The sequence below is a fragment of the Acanthisitta chloris genome, unplaced genomic scaffold, assembly GCF_000695815.1.
Source record: "Acanthisitta chloris isolate BGI_N310 unplaced genomic scaffold, ASM69581v1 scaffold4333, whole genome shotgun sequence".
NCBI classification, from domain to species: domain Eukaryota; kingdom Metazoa; phylum Chordata; class Aves; order Passeriformes; family Acanthisittidae; genus Acanthisitta; species Acanthisitta chloris.
Genome location: NW_008665307.1, coordinates 134,626 through 149,801, shown reverse-complemented (window position 1 = coordinate 149,801; position 15,176 = coordinate 134,626). Strand labels below are relative to the sequence as shown.

The 15,176-nt window shown below is 37.2% G+C and overlaps 2 protein-coding genes across 4 annotated transcripts in view; one reads left to right on the top strand and one right to left on the bottom strand.

The window, feature by feature from the left end:
• CASK (calcium/calmodulin-dependent serine protein kinase (MAGUK family)) overlaps positions 1–15,176 on the top strand; it is a 127,292-nt gene that overhangs the window by 34,537 nt on the left and 77,579 nt on the right. The gene's annotated exons all lie outside the window — the stretch shown is intronic.
• GPR34 (G protein-coupled receptor 34) lies at positions 12,226–13,326 on the bottom strand. Its single transcript, XM_009071675.1, has one exon. The coding sequence runs from the start codon at positions 13,324–13,326 to the stop codon at positions 12,226–12,228; it is 1,101 nt and encodes a 366-aa protein (XP_009069923.1).

The window sequence follows — 15,176 nt, the reverse complement described above, 5'->3', positions numbered from 1 at the left end:
AAGTAATTTCTTACATCAAATTCTAAAGAGGGCCTCGTAATCCCAGGTAGAATGTCTTACCTTGTTCTGTCTTGAAGGTTCTAAGTTCTTTTAATTGTTCATTTTTGATACCACATGAGAATTCCAAATTAACATCATCTTTATGTTGCTATGTCTTCCTGAAAGCTGCACTTGTTTTTGTTGGACCATGTGCTTGAACAAAAACAAATTTCAGTTCCAAGGGCTTCTAAGGTAGGCCCATGTCGCAGAGTGTAAAGTGGGAGTTTATTTTGCAGCTTATCCAGTCTCTGAAAAATTCAGAATCACAGGGGTTTTTTAAGTACTATCTTTAGACATAAAAATGTTCAATTACATGAGTGAAAAAAAATTTTAACAGATCAGTCTAAAGCAGTCCAAACCAACAGTGTTTCATTTTGGCAAAAGCAGCTCAGAACTATAGGGTTTGGGTGTGGAATGTGTTAAGCTGACTGCAGTATCCCAGCTCTAGATGTCACTGTAGACATTGTTTTGAAAGAAAGTAGAGTGAATGACCAGTTTCCAGATTATCTGAATGGATGAAAGTGAATTAATAAAATCTGTAAGGTTAATATAATCATACTACTTTTTTTTCTCTCTTAGACTTTCTGTGAATGTTATTTTCAAATGCAAGATGTTTGATCATTATTTGATGCACAGGAAAGTAGGGAGTAGGACTAAGCTTTATGCATTCTGCTGTGTCACATAGAAATCTGAGCTGGTCCAGGTGAACTGAGAGCTGATCTGTGGATGGATTTGCATGTTGATTTTTGCACTCTACAGAATTTAATCAACCGTATGAATTCTGAGAGCACACTCAGTTACAACTTCTGTCTTTCATTGCCTGAACTGCTTGTAGTTCATCACTTCAGATTTTGCCAGTAGAGTTCAAGCCTTACACTTTTGCTTTTAGGTAGACCTAGAAAATTAGTAAAGTAATAATAATAAAGTATCTATTTGTGAGATTCAGTAATAACTGGTGGGTTTCTCTGTATTTTCTACAAGTTATTAGATCCTTGAGATCCAGTTGCAACGTCTTTGTGAGGATTCTGTTGCATATTAAATTGTTAAAAGCTTATTAAGGCTGCAAAATCACTAACAGAGGTGGAATTGAGGTGTCTTACCTGGCCAGGTTTTTTTGAGGAGCACTTCCTCATTCAATGCAGAAGTTAAGAGGCTCCAAGAATAAAGCTTGCAGTACTTTTTCTCAGTGTTTCCTTGGGCAGTGCTCTCTTCCCCCTGTCCATGTCCACTCCTGTACCTCTGCTTCCCATCCCAGAGTCCCCGTGCTTGTTTTGCCCAGCCCTTTTCCTAGTGTGCTGCTGACTGGCTGCTGGGGCAGCAGCAGCAGTTTTGCTGTTTATGCTGCTTGGCCTTCCTGGAGCTCAACATCTCCATGATTTCTGGTCAGTAAGTTTGAATATTTCAATATTTGCTCAGACAGTCAGAAAACAAATGTCTTCTGATCACTGAGCTTAGCTACCCATGCAGCATATTTGAATGGGTTAACCAAAAAGTAGACAGACACCTGCAGTTTATAAACTGCTTTGCAAACCATGTGATGTGCATAGTTGCCTTAGGATTTTGTGTTCACTGCAATGGAAATGAATTTTATTATTATTATTATTATTATAGAAGTCATCTGCTAACTTCTGATTTGGCACAATGATGTATAAGCAATGCAAGAAGTTTACCTCATGAGCAGTTTTGCTGTAGTATTTTTCTGTCTCTCCCTCATGTCTGTACGTTTTGGGGGATCTTTCCTCCATGAACTATTCTGTCAAATGGTAGACCAATGCAGTACTCAATTTGTAGTTTCTCAAATTGCCTGTACTACAGAAAAGCTTTTCCACTATTTAAAACAAGAAAAACTATGATGCAATTAAAAAAATTTAGAGACATCATCTTGGACAGACTACATAAGAAAAAAACTAAAGCATAAATAATTTTTTGGTAGTTCATAGAAATGTTAGAGTGGGATCTTGCTAAGAGTACATCTCAAAGTAGTTTCCCAGAGTTTCATTCATTTTCTTGACTTTTTGATATATGCAGCACTGAGGAATTGAGTGGTTGTGACTAGGAAAGTGGAGAAAGAATTCCTTCAGCCTATGCTATCAGAAACTTGGTGTTAAGAGAAACAACCCCAAACAGACACTGTGCTGAGATATCCTAGCAACTGCAACTATGTTCACTATAAAATGTATTTAAGGAAGGACAGAAGTAGTGGTTTCTGAGTTCCTTCCTGTGCAAAATGTAAGAGGTATTAAACAGCTTTGCTCCCCTTGCCCTGCAGCTGTTGCCCTAAGAGCAGTCATCTAAGCCATCTGGAAGGCATAAACTGCTGTAGTTATCTGGTTCTGTAGCACAGTTGTGGTTCAACCATTCCAGAGAAAAGGTCTGTGCTTTATTCAACCTTTTCTGTAAAGGAAACCTGTGTCCAAACCCTGGGACTCTTACTGGTGACAATAGAGAGCTGGTTCTTCAACTTCAGCCTAGTTTCTGCCTTCCTCCTTGATTTTTTTTTTTAGGTTGAAACACTGTCCATAGGTCTGTGATGTAAAATACCTTTTGCATTGCATGTATGAAGAGATATTACACAGTTCACTGTACAAATTGCTTGTATTCATTTGGACATACACAAGATTTATTATGGCTATTGCTGACATAGTAAGCAAGATGATTGAGGAAAAAAGCAAGTAAAATGCTAGCATTTTATTTAAATATTTACCATTTCATATCAAAGTGCAGCTACAGGTAGTCAAATATAGTTTATTGTTACTTGTCTGCTAAAATATTCTGACATGCCTTCCCATTTCAAGAGTCTTCAGTGAAAATATCAGTGTTACGATTTTGAGGTCCTCTCATGGATTTTGTAAAGAGGTCACAAAGACTTTGCTTAAATTTTTTATCTAGCAGAAGGATTATAACTGGATCTAAACTGCTCTTAGAAGCAGCAAGACAAGTAAGGAAATTTTTAATTTCCACTAGATTGTTTGACCTTGGGCAGTCATCTTCTGTAAACAGTATATAAAAAATTGGCCTAAAAATATGATATGGAAGGTAGCAGACAGTTAATATCATCTGGATGACAAGGATGTTTCTTTTCACTGTACTATTAATTAAATGTTTTTCTTGAATACAAGTATTTTTTTGCATTTTACTCAGACATCTAATAAGAGAATAGTATGACCCCAAAACTGTCATAAAAGATGCAAAAAAACATACAGTGGCAAGGCAACTTGCAACCTTTGCAGTAAGGTCACCAACTTCTACCATTTTGTTGTAGCATTTGGGATTTTCTCCCAAAACCTTTCCCTGGGCATCCCATGTTATAGCTATTATTGTTATGCAGAGCACAATGAGCCATATAGTAATGCACAAATACTTAGCAAATTTTGGCTGTCGGAACTTTTGAAGTGCAGATCTGTGGAAGCTTTTGTTAACTGCCTGTGAGTACCTCATGGTGTTGTTGTTCTTCAGTGTTGCATACTGACTTAGGGCAATTGAACACAGAATGGTAATGGTAACATACATGCTGACATGCATAACTAGAGTCCCCAGGTTATATGCTATTCTGCATTTCGTAGAAGCATGGGACCAGCTGTAGCCTTCTGCAAAATAGGCAGCCAGAAAGGGCATCGTGCCACATACAAGCAAATTTGCAGTGACAAGGTTTGCCAGGTAAATGTATTGTGTTCTTCTTGTGGGTGCTTTCCTTGAAAATATCCAGGCAGCCAGAATATTTCCAAAACTTCCAGCAGGAAATAGGCAAGAGTAGATGATGGGTAGAGCTACAGTAGTAGCTAAGGATGGCTGAAGACATGTTGAATTGTTCATTTATGCCAGGGTTTCTTGAATGAATAGAGCTGGAAAACAAGTTAAAAAGTTAGTCCTCTGTGATGTGCATCTAACATCTCTGTTATTCATTGCTCTTATCTCAGCTGTTTCTTTTTCTCCCCTACTTTTCAGTGTTCCTAAGTGCTGTTTGATGCTGTTGTCATCTTGAGTTTGATGATGTTACAGTTTGGGTGTTCTCTTCCACTGAGATTTTATGAAGAAAACGTTGGCTGATGTTGAACCCCAAAGATTTTACTTGCACAGAATCTGATAAAATAAGTTTAGGAGCTGAAGGTTCAAGGTCTGACAATAACTTCACTGATCTTGGTTTGTTTCTCAGTAGTCTGGAACATCTGTAACCTACTTTGGAAACCACTTCTAGATACTTTTAAATGAGCAAATTAAGTGCAAAGTATTACTTGAATTGCAGAAATGCAGAGGAATATCTGGTACCTCCATTTAAGCACAAATTAGACTGTGCATGTTGCAGGAACCTGGCTGGATGCATTTATTTTGTGCTTGTGTCCATAGCTGATGAGACTTTATTAGAGCTCTGATGTTAGATGTACACTTTACAACTCAGTCTATATTTTTAGCAAAAAAGGGTTACTTGTTTTTCCAAGTTCTGTTTTCAGTCTTTTCTCAGTTTCCAAATTGAAAATAAGAAATCAAAGCTCTATACAGTGACTGTGTATAAAAACTGACACTTGACCTGTTGTGGAAAGCTTTTACTGTTGCATGCATATTATACTGAAGTGTATCCTTCTTAGATTTTGTTCCATATAAAATCATATGGAAAAAAAATTGACAGATTTCAAACTTACAGACTGATAATCATTTTTTCTAACAGCTCTAAGCAAATGAGCTCAGATGCTAAAGAGGATTCTGTGTAACCATGATAAAAAGCCCAGACACTAAGTCTAAAACTGTCCTGAGGGCAAGTTGTCAACTTGCAAATTAAACTAACTTTTATATCTGTTGCATTTTAGTGTACACTAAGTTCCATATGTATTGTTGAACCAAAATGAATTAAATTCTCTTATTCCAATAAGTTAAATTCACAAGGTAACTGTCAAATTCACTTACTTAGAAGTCTAATGATGATTTTTGTGTCAATCACCAAATTTTGCAAGGCAAAACAGAATAGTAGTAGTTTTAAGCTTACCTATTCAAGCTGCAGTCACCTTCCTTTGCAGAGAGGGATTGGTTCTGTCCAATGTCCTATCTCCAGTGCTGCAATGAAAACAATCTGGAAAGTACAGTTAAGAACAGTATCTCTCTGACATAAGTAGGTTTTCAGAGTGTACACTTTCACAGTGCCCAAAAGCAGCTAAGCATTTAAAGTTCAGACAAGATGATACTGTCTGTACAAGATAGACTTTGAAATCAGGTCAGGATGCAGCTCCATTGGAGAAATAAGCAGAATGAGATAGGATGGAAGAGTGAGTGTAACTGTCCCTTGGAGTCCTGGAGGTGTGACACAGAAACACCTTGCAATCCTTTATATAGTGCTTTCCTCTTTCTGGGGGTGGAGGGGTTCTCTTTAGGACTGCCCACTTTCAAACGTGAAGAAAAAAAAAATCACTATTTTATGCGTGAAAACTTTGTCTTTTCAATGATGCTTAACTGTTCTTCAGCTCCAGGAGTGAACAATCACAGAGCTGATTGGCTGTTCCTGCAGCCCACATGCAATAACGCTGTGTCCATGGCTGTCCTCATTAAGTGCCCAAACGAGCACATTTCCTGTGTCTGGGCAGGAGATGGATTGTATGCAATCACTAACAGGCTAGTGCATCCTTGGTATCGGTTGGGCAAAAAGAGTGTCCAAGAAATACTCTGTCCTGTACAAACCATCCAGAAGTGTCCACAGAACAATTCCCTCTCCCCATAGGAAAGGTATGATCCCAGGTCAGTCAAACTCTGCTCAGCTCTGCAGAGCTTGAGCCCTCTGAATTGTCTGTCTGTGGTTGTCGGGTATGGCTTTTGAACAGCTATAAATAAGTTCCTTTATGAGAACAGAAGAGACACAATGTAAAAACTTCTGCAATTTTGGTAGGGTTCTTGTTTTGCTAGTTTTGCTTTATGTTTAAACATACACCGTGAGAATTCACCTCAGTGATCTATTATCAATTCTATTGTTCAGTCTCATTAATTTTTTGCTAAAATGATAAACATGTATGCTGGCTTCTTATTTAGAATGCATAGCTGAACTCATCTACAATTACATCTAAGTGAGGGAAATGTGCTGTGAAGTATTAGTAATTAGGTTGTATGCTGTAATTAGTTTGCATGTACTTTAATTCTTGCTAGATTTAATTGTATCCTGTTTTTATTTTTTCCACTTTTGAATGTATAGCTATATTAAAATTCGTTCTCCAAGAAAAAGTCTCATATTTATTAAATGTTTAATAGTCTCTTAGGCAGTCTTTGAAGTCCTTGTTCCTGTGGTGTTCCATTGAGGTTTAGATACAAGCATGCACAATGTTAAATACTTCGTATTTTTTCCCCAATGACAATCTTTGTGCATCTCCCAGAGATCTCTTTAACTGTATTTGCTTCTAAAAAAGCATTAGCTGTGTATTGCTCATGCTGATTTTTACTTTTAACTTCAGAAATTGGTTTTTAACATGTTAACTCTGTGGATCATCATAGTCAAATGGGAAGGTTTCTCTGTGGTTTTCTGCACCATACTGTAATTTGTGGGTTTTTTCCAGTTAAGTATGTTTGTCTACAACAGCTTTTTGGCTTTTCCAGGCTCTTCTTAAGCTTCTGTGAAAATGCAAAAGTAATAAGTCAAAATAAAAACCTTAAACATGGCAGTAAAAGCAAACCTGATACTTTAAAAAGGTAACTTTGGTTGGCTGTTCTTGTAGTTTAAGCCAAAACCAGAACAGTTGCGAAAGTCATTCCTTGCTGATAAAGACCAATCCTACACCCTGACAAAAATGATCCTGTCTTTTCTTCAGACTTCTAACTTGTTGTTGACTCTGTTTGTGTCGCATCTTTACCTAGGGAGAATTTTTGTGGAAGGAATAGAAAGCATTTTCTCTGCTTTAAAGCACAGTTGTTTGTGTCTGTGGTTTGAGAGCTCTATTGAAGAAGCTGGTCCTGCTTTGTGATAAGCACAGAGCTGTACTACCCCTCTGCACAAACTTGAAGGAACCAGGACTCACCATTTACTCCTCATTTTGTTTCTCTCTTCGCTGTACCACAGGAAAAAATTATCCATTTCTCTGCCATTGATGTTCTTATTTCTGCACTTCCACCTCTAACTGTGCAGTTTGAATGTTAAGACTTTTTCCAACTTCCTTCCTTCCCTGCAGTTATTCCCACTTTCACAATGTCTGTTGAGCAGCTTCTCTTCAAGGCTTTTTTCCTACCAATCCCCAAGCAGTGAATGGTGACACCTCCATCCTCTTGGGTTCCACAGACCCCTCAGTAGCTGGGATTTTGTATAAGGGCTGGAAGAAAGACTGGCAGAAGGTTTACAGTGCTACAGAAAAGACATTGAAAATACATTTTGGGTTGGTGGAACATTATCAATGGGTTCTTTTATTCTGTACACTTATTTGTACTGTACAGCACAACTCCCTCCTCTCTGCTCTGATTCTGCATGTGCTGTCAGAGAGAGCATTGAACTACAGTGTCTGTATGTGAACTTCCAGTTCTAGGAATAATGTGATTCTTGCTTGTTTTTCAGTGGTGTGAGTTGCACTCCTCTCTTATGGCTTCATTGACTGATATTGTGAGGGAATTCAGTGAAGTGTCTCCACGTTGTGTCATCAAAATATACTTGTCTGCCCTCATGACAAAAACCAATTTTCAGGTTAAATCCATAATTAGAGTTAATTTCAGTGTGAAAATGAAATTTGATGTTATGCTTTAACCCTGGCAGGCAGGTAAGCCCCACACAGCCACTTGCTTACTCCCTCTCAGTGGGATGGGGAAAGAATCAGAAGGGTAAAAGTGCAAAAACTTGTTTACAATTTACTCTTCTTTCCCCCTCTTACTCTTGTGGCTGCTCTGCTGCAGAACAGATCTCTCCTTCTGATGCTCCCTCCTGCTCCCTCGAACACACACGCTGTGGTCAAACCTGTTGTTATCTCAAACCCTTTGAGCTCTGTGTTTGGTGCCAAAGAGAGTTTTTGTAGTTTAATCCCAGTAGCACCTAAATCCCACACAGTTGCTCACTTACTTTCTCTCTGGTGGGCTGGGAGGGAGAATTGGCAGGGTAAAGTGAGAAAACTCACCGTTTGAGCTAAATATTTTTTTAAAAAACACAAGAGAAACAAGTGCTAGAAACCCCAATTGCTCACACGTGGCTGACCAATGCCCAGCCAGTTCCTGAGAAATGACAATCCTGGCAAACTACCTCCCCAGCTGCTATTGCTGAGCATGATGCCATGTGGTTTGGGATATCCCTGTGGTCAGTTGGGGTCAGCTGTCCTGGCTGTGTCCCTTCCCAACTCCCTGTGCACCCCCAGCCTGCTCACTGTGGGGGGTGTTCTGAGAGCCACAGAAGTCCTTAATACTGTGCAAATGCTGCTCAGCAATGGCAAAAACATCTCTGTGTTATCAACACTGTTTTGGTCACAAACCCAAACCATAGCCCATAACAGCTACTGTGAAGAAATCTATCCCCACCAAATTTATCTCTGTCCCAGCTGAAACCAGCACAGCCATTTATTCAATCCAGGTACACTTTAGCATGTTTATGATTCAAGTTATAAACTTGTACCTGGTAAACAGTTTAGTTTCTTTGCTTGTTTTTCTTTGCATGTTTTCCATTAATTTTAAGAAATATGTGTAAGACAATGTACCTGTTGATGTATTTGTCTAATCTAAAAGGCATAAAGTGACCAGGCAGCACACAGACCTTATATGCATTTTATAACTGCTATTTATGCTAAAGAAAATATGCACCCATTTTTGCATATTAAAAAAGAGGTGACACTTTGGTATACCAACTGAAATTCAAGGATGTGTTGCAGATTTGAATAAGGTATGTGCAGGTTATGTGATGTGCACAGAGTTATCCTTTAATTAGACAAATTAAAATAAGACTCCACTAGTATCTGTAGTTGGCCCTGGTAATTCACTGCTGAGAGAAGTAAGACACTCCATTAATGTGACTACTAAATGCTCATTTGACATGTCATAGTGTAACTTTCAGCAGACCCCAAGATTTTTCAGGACTGTTTGTTCTTCAGTAAGATTGTTTTGCAGAGCCTAACGTTTTACCCTAAGTTTGGGAAAACTGATTGCAGGAAAAAATATGTAAGGATGAAGTATTTTTTACAAACAGTAACGATACCTGCTTTTGTTTATTGGTCAGTAGGAATTGTTTCCTACCTGACAGTGCTATCTGGTTTCAGATCCCTTTCTGGGCCAGTTGACACATCGGCCTTTAACATCTTGAGGCACTGAATTATATAGCTCTGGAAGTCCAAAAGTGTTTTCATTTGTCTGATTGGTTTGGGGTTTTTTTCTGTGTTCTAACTGCTTCTCCCTTAATGCCACACTCTGACAAGATGATATAGTCATACCTGTTCCCCTCTTCTGTGCTCCTACAGACTTTCTTATAGAACTCTCATTTCTGAGCTGGAGAGTTGATGTATTTAATGCAGTCTGTATAGAAGCCACGTCATATAAATTCTACAGTAGAACAATGATGACTTTCAGGTTGTTTTTCCCCAAATGTTAACAGTCTCTTTGCTCATTTATTGCTGTTGAGCAAAGAGTTATGTCTTGAATTTTTGTTGAGGGTTGACATCCCTCAAACAAATCTATTCACTTTTCCCTAGGGTACCATACACACCAAAGCTTGCCTAGCTTTCTTTGTCTCTTTAAGTGCTGTGGAGTTGCCTCATGAGCATTAGACTCTAACTCCTGAAATCTCTTTAAAATATTTGGGTCATATTTGCTGCTTGTATGCAGAGGCTGGTTTAAGTGATAGATTATCCTGTATTGAAATATTTGATGTGTAGCAGGTTGTTCTGGGAAAGTGCTGCACTTTAATATTTCTTCTAAAATGTCTTTTTTTTTCTGAAACTTTGCTGTTATTACACATGACTTCTTTGCTGTGTCTTCTCTGCAATCTATAAAGAACAGCTGTCATGTAAACACATCTGATCAATGCAAGTAGTTATGGGTGTTCAAGGCTTTCCTCTTGATGAAAATACTGACTAGATTTCACTGTTAAAACTATTAAAAACCAAAGGCCAATGTAATTACATTCCAATGATGGACCAGAATCTGTTACTTGTACTGCAGGACTATTGTCCTGTTGGCCTTTTATGTATTTAGTTGCTTGCAAAATAATATTATAGTAACCAAATAAATGTTGTATAATTCATAAAGGTATTCCCAGAGTAGGAAGTTGGTCTTTTTTTGTCCCATAGAACACATTTTTATTTGCCTTTAGCTTTAAAAGTCAAATGGATTTTCAGCATCAAACCCCTGTACTACTACTTGATCTTCTTAAGAGCTCTGAGTCTGTTTATGCAATTCTGCAGTGTCCGTGAATTGCAGCCCTTGTAAAGGAAAATTCTGGTTTAAGTGGAACACTTTGTTCAAAAGAATCTTAGAATTCATACTTTGTTCAAGCTGCACCGTGTCGTTCGTGTCCATCTGTACAAAGACAGAAACAAGAGAGCATACAAGTAAAAGGATGACAAGACGATAGATAAAATTATTGTGAGAATGTCAGAAATTGTTATACAAATATCTTCATTGTAGGCTGAAGTGTTTAGGAAAAAATGCAGTTACCATTGTACCTTTTTGAAATTACGTGTGTGCAGGAATCTTTCTTCTGAAGATCAAGAAACTCCAACATTTTTTCATATAAAGAAATGAAGACAAAATAGACTGGCTAGTCATTCTGAATTTCTTAACATGTTTATACCCAATTTCACCAAATCTGAGTGAGATAAATCACATCAGAATTAAACCAAGTTTCTATCTAGCAGAAGTGAAGTCTTATATTTACTTTGTACAACAAGAGTATTATGAGTAACTTCTATAAAACCAGAATATTGCATGGAATTAATAAAAATCCACATAGATTTTGGCACATATTTGGCATTAAAAGACACATGATCCATTAGAGAACTTACTGGTAGTGATATTAAAACCAACCTCTTTACACCTGCTTAGTTGAGCAAAATTGTTTGTATGTGTCAGGATAAGAAATTCTTATTTTACAGAGCTTAACATCTTGTCTCTAATTCGTTCACCTTTCTGGCCTGTAACACCAGACATTTAAGTTGTTCATGGTATAACTGCTGCATTAGTCATCTCTGGGCCAGACAACACTCACCCTCAGCCCCCAGTTTCTTAAGAAATATTACAGCTTGAAATATGTTTGTGCCTAAATACCTAAGCCTGTGTGGTTTTAATCTGAGAGCAGAGCTGTATCTATGGGATGTTGCATCAGCAATTATCAAGATGATTTTAATGCCATGAAAAGAGAAGGTTTGTGCCAGGGAGGAAGTGTGGCTTTTGAAATCTGTAAATAGAGCAGTGACTGAACTTGGCTGCTCTTGGTGCTCAGTCCTGTGAGTTTATGTTCCTTGCTGAACTACTTTGTGTAGCTGCAGTCACCAAATTTGTCGGAGTTTGAAGGAAATCTTGGGTAAATGAAAACACCCACATCATCTCTCCTGCATTAATTTCTAATTTTCCAAAAGCATTGCTTGCTTTTCCTCAGGTGTTCAACCTTGACATTCATTAAAGTGTTGAAAATATAATAAGGGGCTTAGGAGGCTTGAATATTTTAATTTTGATGTTTAATAAAATGAAGTGTATCTTCTGTAATTATAACTGAATTAATGGAACTTGTATGCATCACTATTTTTTCAGCTATGTATGTTGCTAAATTTTCCAATATTTTCCCAGAAAAAAAGCACTTCAGAAAAAAGCACATCTATAAATGTAGTTAAAATACTGATATCTTTGAAACCTATTAAAACAGAGAAGTACATAAAATCTGCAATGGTTTATACAGCTCCTTCAAATAGGACACAATTTACCTTTGCAAAATTCACCTATTATTTACATACACAAGTTACTAAAATTAACGTGTATATACAAGATTCCTTAGACAGGTTCAAACCACTTCATTGAAATCTCCTTAAAGAGTTAGTGTTCTAAGTTTAGTCCAACAGATGATGTCTGAAAACTTCCTGATTTGTTTCCTTGGATAAACAAGAGCAAAATACTTCTGAAAAGTAACTTCTCATTTTCACAAACAGAAGTAAGACTTCTCTTTTTTTTTTTAACAGGAAGAGGCAGGATTAGTAGCTGTACAGTAGAACATTTGGTGATCTGCAATTGATGCCCTGGAGTGACAGAAAGAAAGTGATAGCCATTCATTCAAACCAGAGACTTCTTCCTTGAGTAACTCGAGTGGGGAGTAGTAGTAGATAATCGCTCTTGGGTATATTGTCCAAGTCTTATGTCTGAAGTGCTTTCCAGATTTAGGCTTGAATCTCTGTGGAGTTTTCTGCAGATCAGTTGGAATACAGTCTTACGGACGCTCCTGGACATTAGGAAGTACATAACTGGGTCTAGGCAGCTGTTGAACGATGAAAAGATGAGCATCACCTCATTGCATTTGTGAATGATCTCCCTCCAATAACAGGGTGTGTCTCGGAGCTGTGATGTGATGTAGACAAACCGGAACATATGATAAGGAACAAAACAGACAGTGAAAATGATGAGGACGATGAAAGAATTTCTTGCCGTCTTGGTGTATTTTCCAGCGTTGGGAAAATTTGCTCTTTTCTTGGAAATTTTCAGAAGTTTCTTTGCAATTTTAACATACGAAAGGATCAAAAGGAAGAAAACGATCCAAAAAATGATGACAGTAATATAATTTAAAATTGCTTCTGGCATTGCTTTCTGTTTATCTCGGTAATGAAAGCACAGAGTAGAATTGCTGTCGTCACTCTTAAAAAAAGATGGTGCAACCACTACTAGAAATCCTGTCAGTGCAACTGCCCACACCATGCAACAAATCTGTACACTTCGTGTCGTAGTTAACATTTTAGAACACCTCACAGACTTATTTATTTTTATGTAACGATCTAGACTAATGAGTCCCAACAGGATTATGCTAATATACATGTTCATGTAAAACAGGGTTCCTACAATCTTGCATAAAATGCGTCCAAACAGCCAGTTGTTGTCGTTAGCATGATGGAATATTCGCAAGGGAAGGCAGAAGATCAGCAGAAGGTCTGCAACAGCTACGTTTAGCAAGTAAACTTGGATAGAATTCCGTTTCTGATGAATGCACAGGAAGGCAAACAGGGCTATAATATTTCCAACCAATCCAACAACAAAAATAATAGAGAAAAAAACTATCAAAGTGAGTGACAGTGAGTCGTCGTCTAAGGGACAACTGCCATCATTTTGGATTTCTGAGGCATTTTTGGCCAGGGTGGTCAGTGAAGCACCTGCTGCTGCAGCCATCACTTGTGAGGGTTTTTCAGATGTTCTGTAGGGAAGCAAAGAGGAAATTTTAAGAATTAAATTGCCATTAGATCATACTCATGTATCTGCTTGCTTTGTTGCATACAGTCTTATGTGACATAAAGGGCAGTAACTATAAAAAAACGTAAATGTGCCAAAGTCTTTCTGCAGCTGAGTAGAAAAAGGACTTTGAGCCAGATTATGTACAGTGTAAGTCTAGAATAATCTGCAGGCAAGAACAAATGGTACAGAGTACTCACACAGATAACTAGTTTTGTAATTACATCTTTATTACTGTCTTGTTTTGTTTGAAAAGTCAACTATTACACGTTGCTGCAAACTTAAGAAATTTAGGTTTTTGTTTCATCTCGTAGTGCAAATAATTTTTTTACATTCAGTGTTAGGATTAATCTTTCTAACACAGAAGGTTTTTAATTAAGATGCAAGTACGGGTGAGCATAGCTAAGTGAAGTATTCTCGGTGTTGATACAAAGTACACAGAAATAAATTAAAGCAAGTCTAAACTCATTGGTATTAGTGTAATTACCATGAGTTCTCACATGCAAGTCACTAGTTTTCAATTTGAATAGCAATTGTCAATTCATACTTATTTGGCCACCTAATCTGTTAGAAGTAACACTCTGAGTCAGCACTATTAAAGTACCTTCTCTTTAATGATTGATATCTTCATATAAATTTAAATGTTTTTTTCTTTGCTTGGCCATTCCCAAATCAATATTACCCAAATAAATGAATATTAGCTGGAAACCGCATTAATGCAGTAACAGATTGTTTTCACATCCTCCTCGTTTTCATTTCAAAGTTTTTAATTGCACAAAGCTTATTTGTTCACCAGGAAGGTACAATCTGGAAGATAAGAGTCAACTCTGACCAAAGAAGGAAAACTAAAGACGTGTGGTTAGGAGAACAGAATCAGACTAAGAATCTAACAGAACCGAACACACTAACAGTGTCTCACTTTTATCTTAACCTTGTTTGTCATAGCAATGGAAGATTCCATTAAAAAGTTTATCTAAAGGGGAAAGATTTTTTTTCCCTAATCTCATAAAAATATCAGAATTGGTTTTGGTACTCTTAAGTTTAGTTGTCCAATAACTGTGACAAGTAAAAAAAGCAAAAACAAAAGACTGTGGTGTACATAAGCTTAAAATAGGTTTTAATTTGCTTGCTAGGTCTTAGAAATGCAAATTTGCATTTCAATGTGTGATATAGCTACAGCAGTGAAAATTGCAACACTTCAGGTAACAACAGTCTGAGTAAGACCTAATGTACATTCATAATCTGAACTATTGAGGGGACAGTCTAAAATATTAACATCCTGTGTACGTATGTTAAAATTGTATTGAACTCGCACAGGATGAAAGCAGTTTCAAAAATAGCTGTTTTCATATTTGCCATTTCATATTGTCAAGGTAAAAAATAACTTCAAAAGGCTGATTAAAACACATGATGGTTTCAAATAATTCTTGAAAACCTCTCCTGTTATGATTTGTTGTTTATGTTGCTTTCCTAGAAAAACACTTGACATCATGACTTTCATTAGCAGTGACAAGTTTAGATCAATGAGAGAGGGAAAAACAGCAATTACACTGCAGATGCATTAGAAACATAACTTTGCACTATTGTAAGTCTGTCACCTATGAGCAAGCACAGGCATGATTAAACCTAGGTATCGTTAAGAAAGGGTTTGAAGGTCAGTAGTACCTTAGCAGTTAAAAGAAATGTTAATAGAAATTTGGAGGTCAGTAGTACCTTAACAGTTAAAAGAAATTTTAATAGAAATTTGGGTTGCTCCAGCTGAAGTATAAAAGAAGTCACTTACCATTTAT

Coding starts and splice junctions, on each gene's coding strand:
- GPR34 (XM_009071675.1), bottom strand. CDS start 13,326: ATGGCTGCAGCAGCAGGTGCTTCACTGACCACCCTGGCCAAAAATGCC.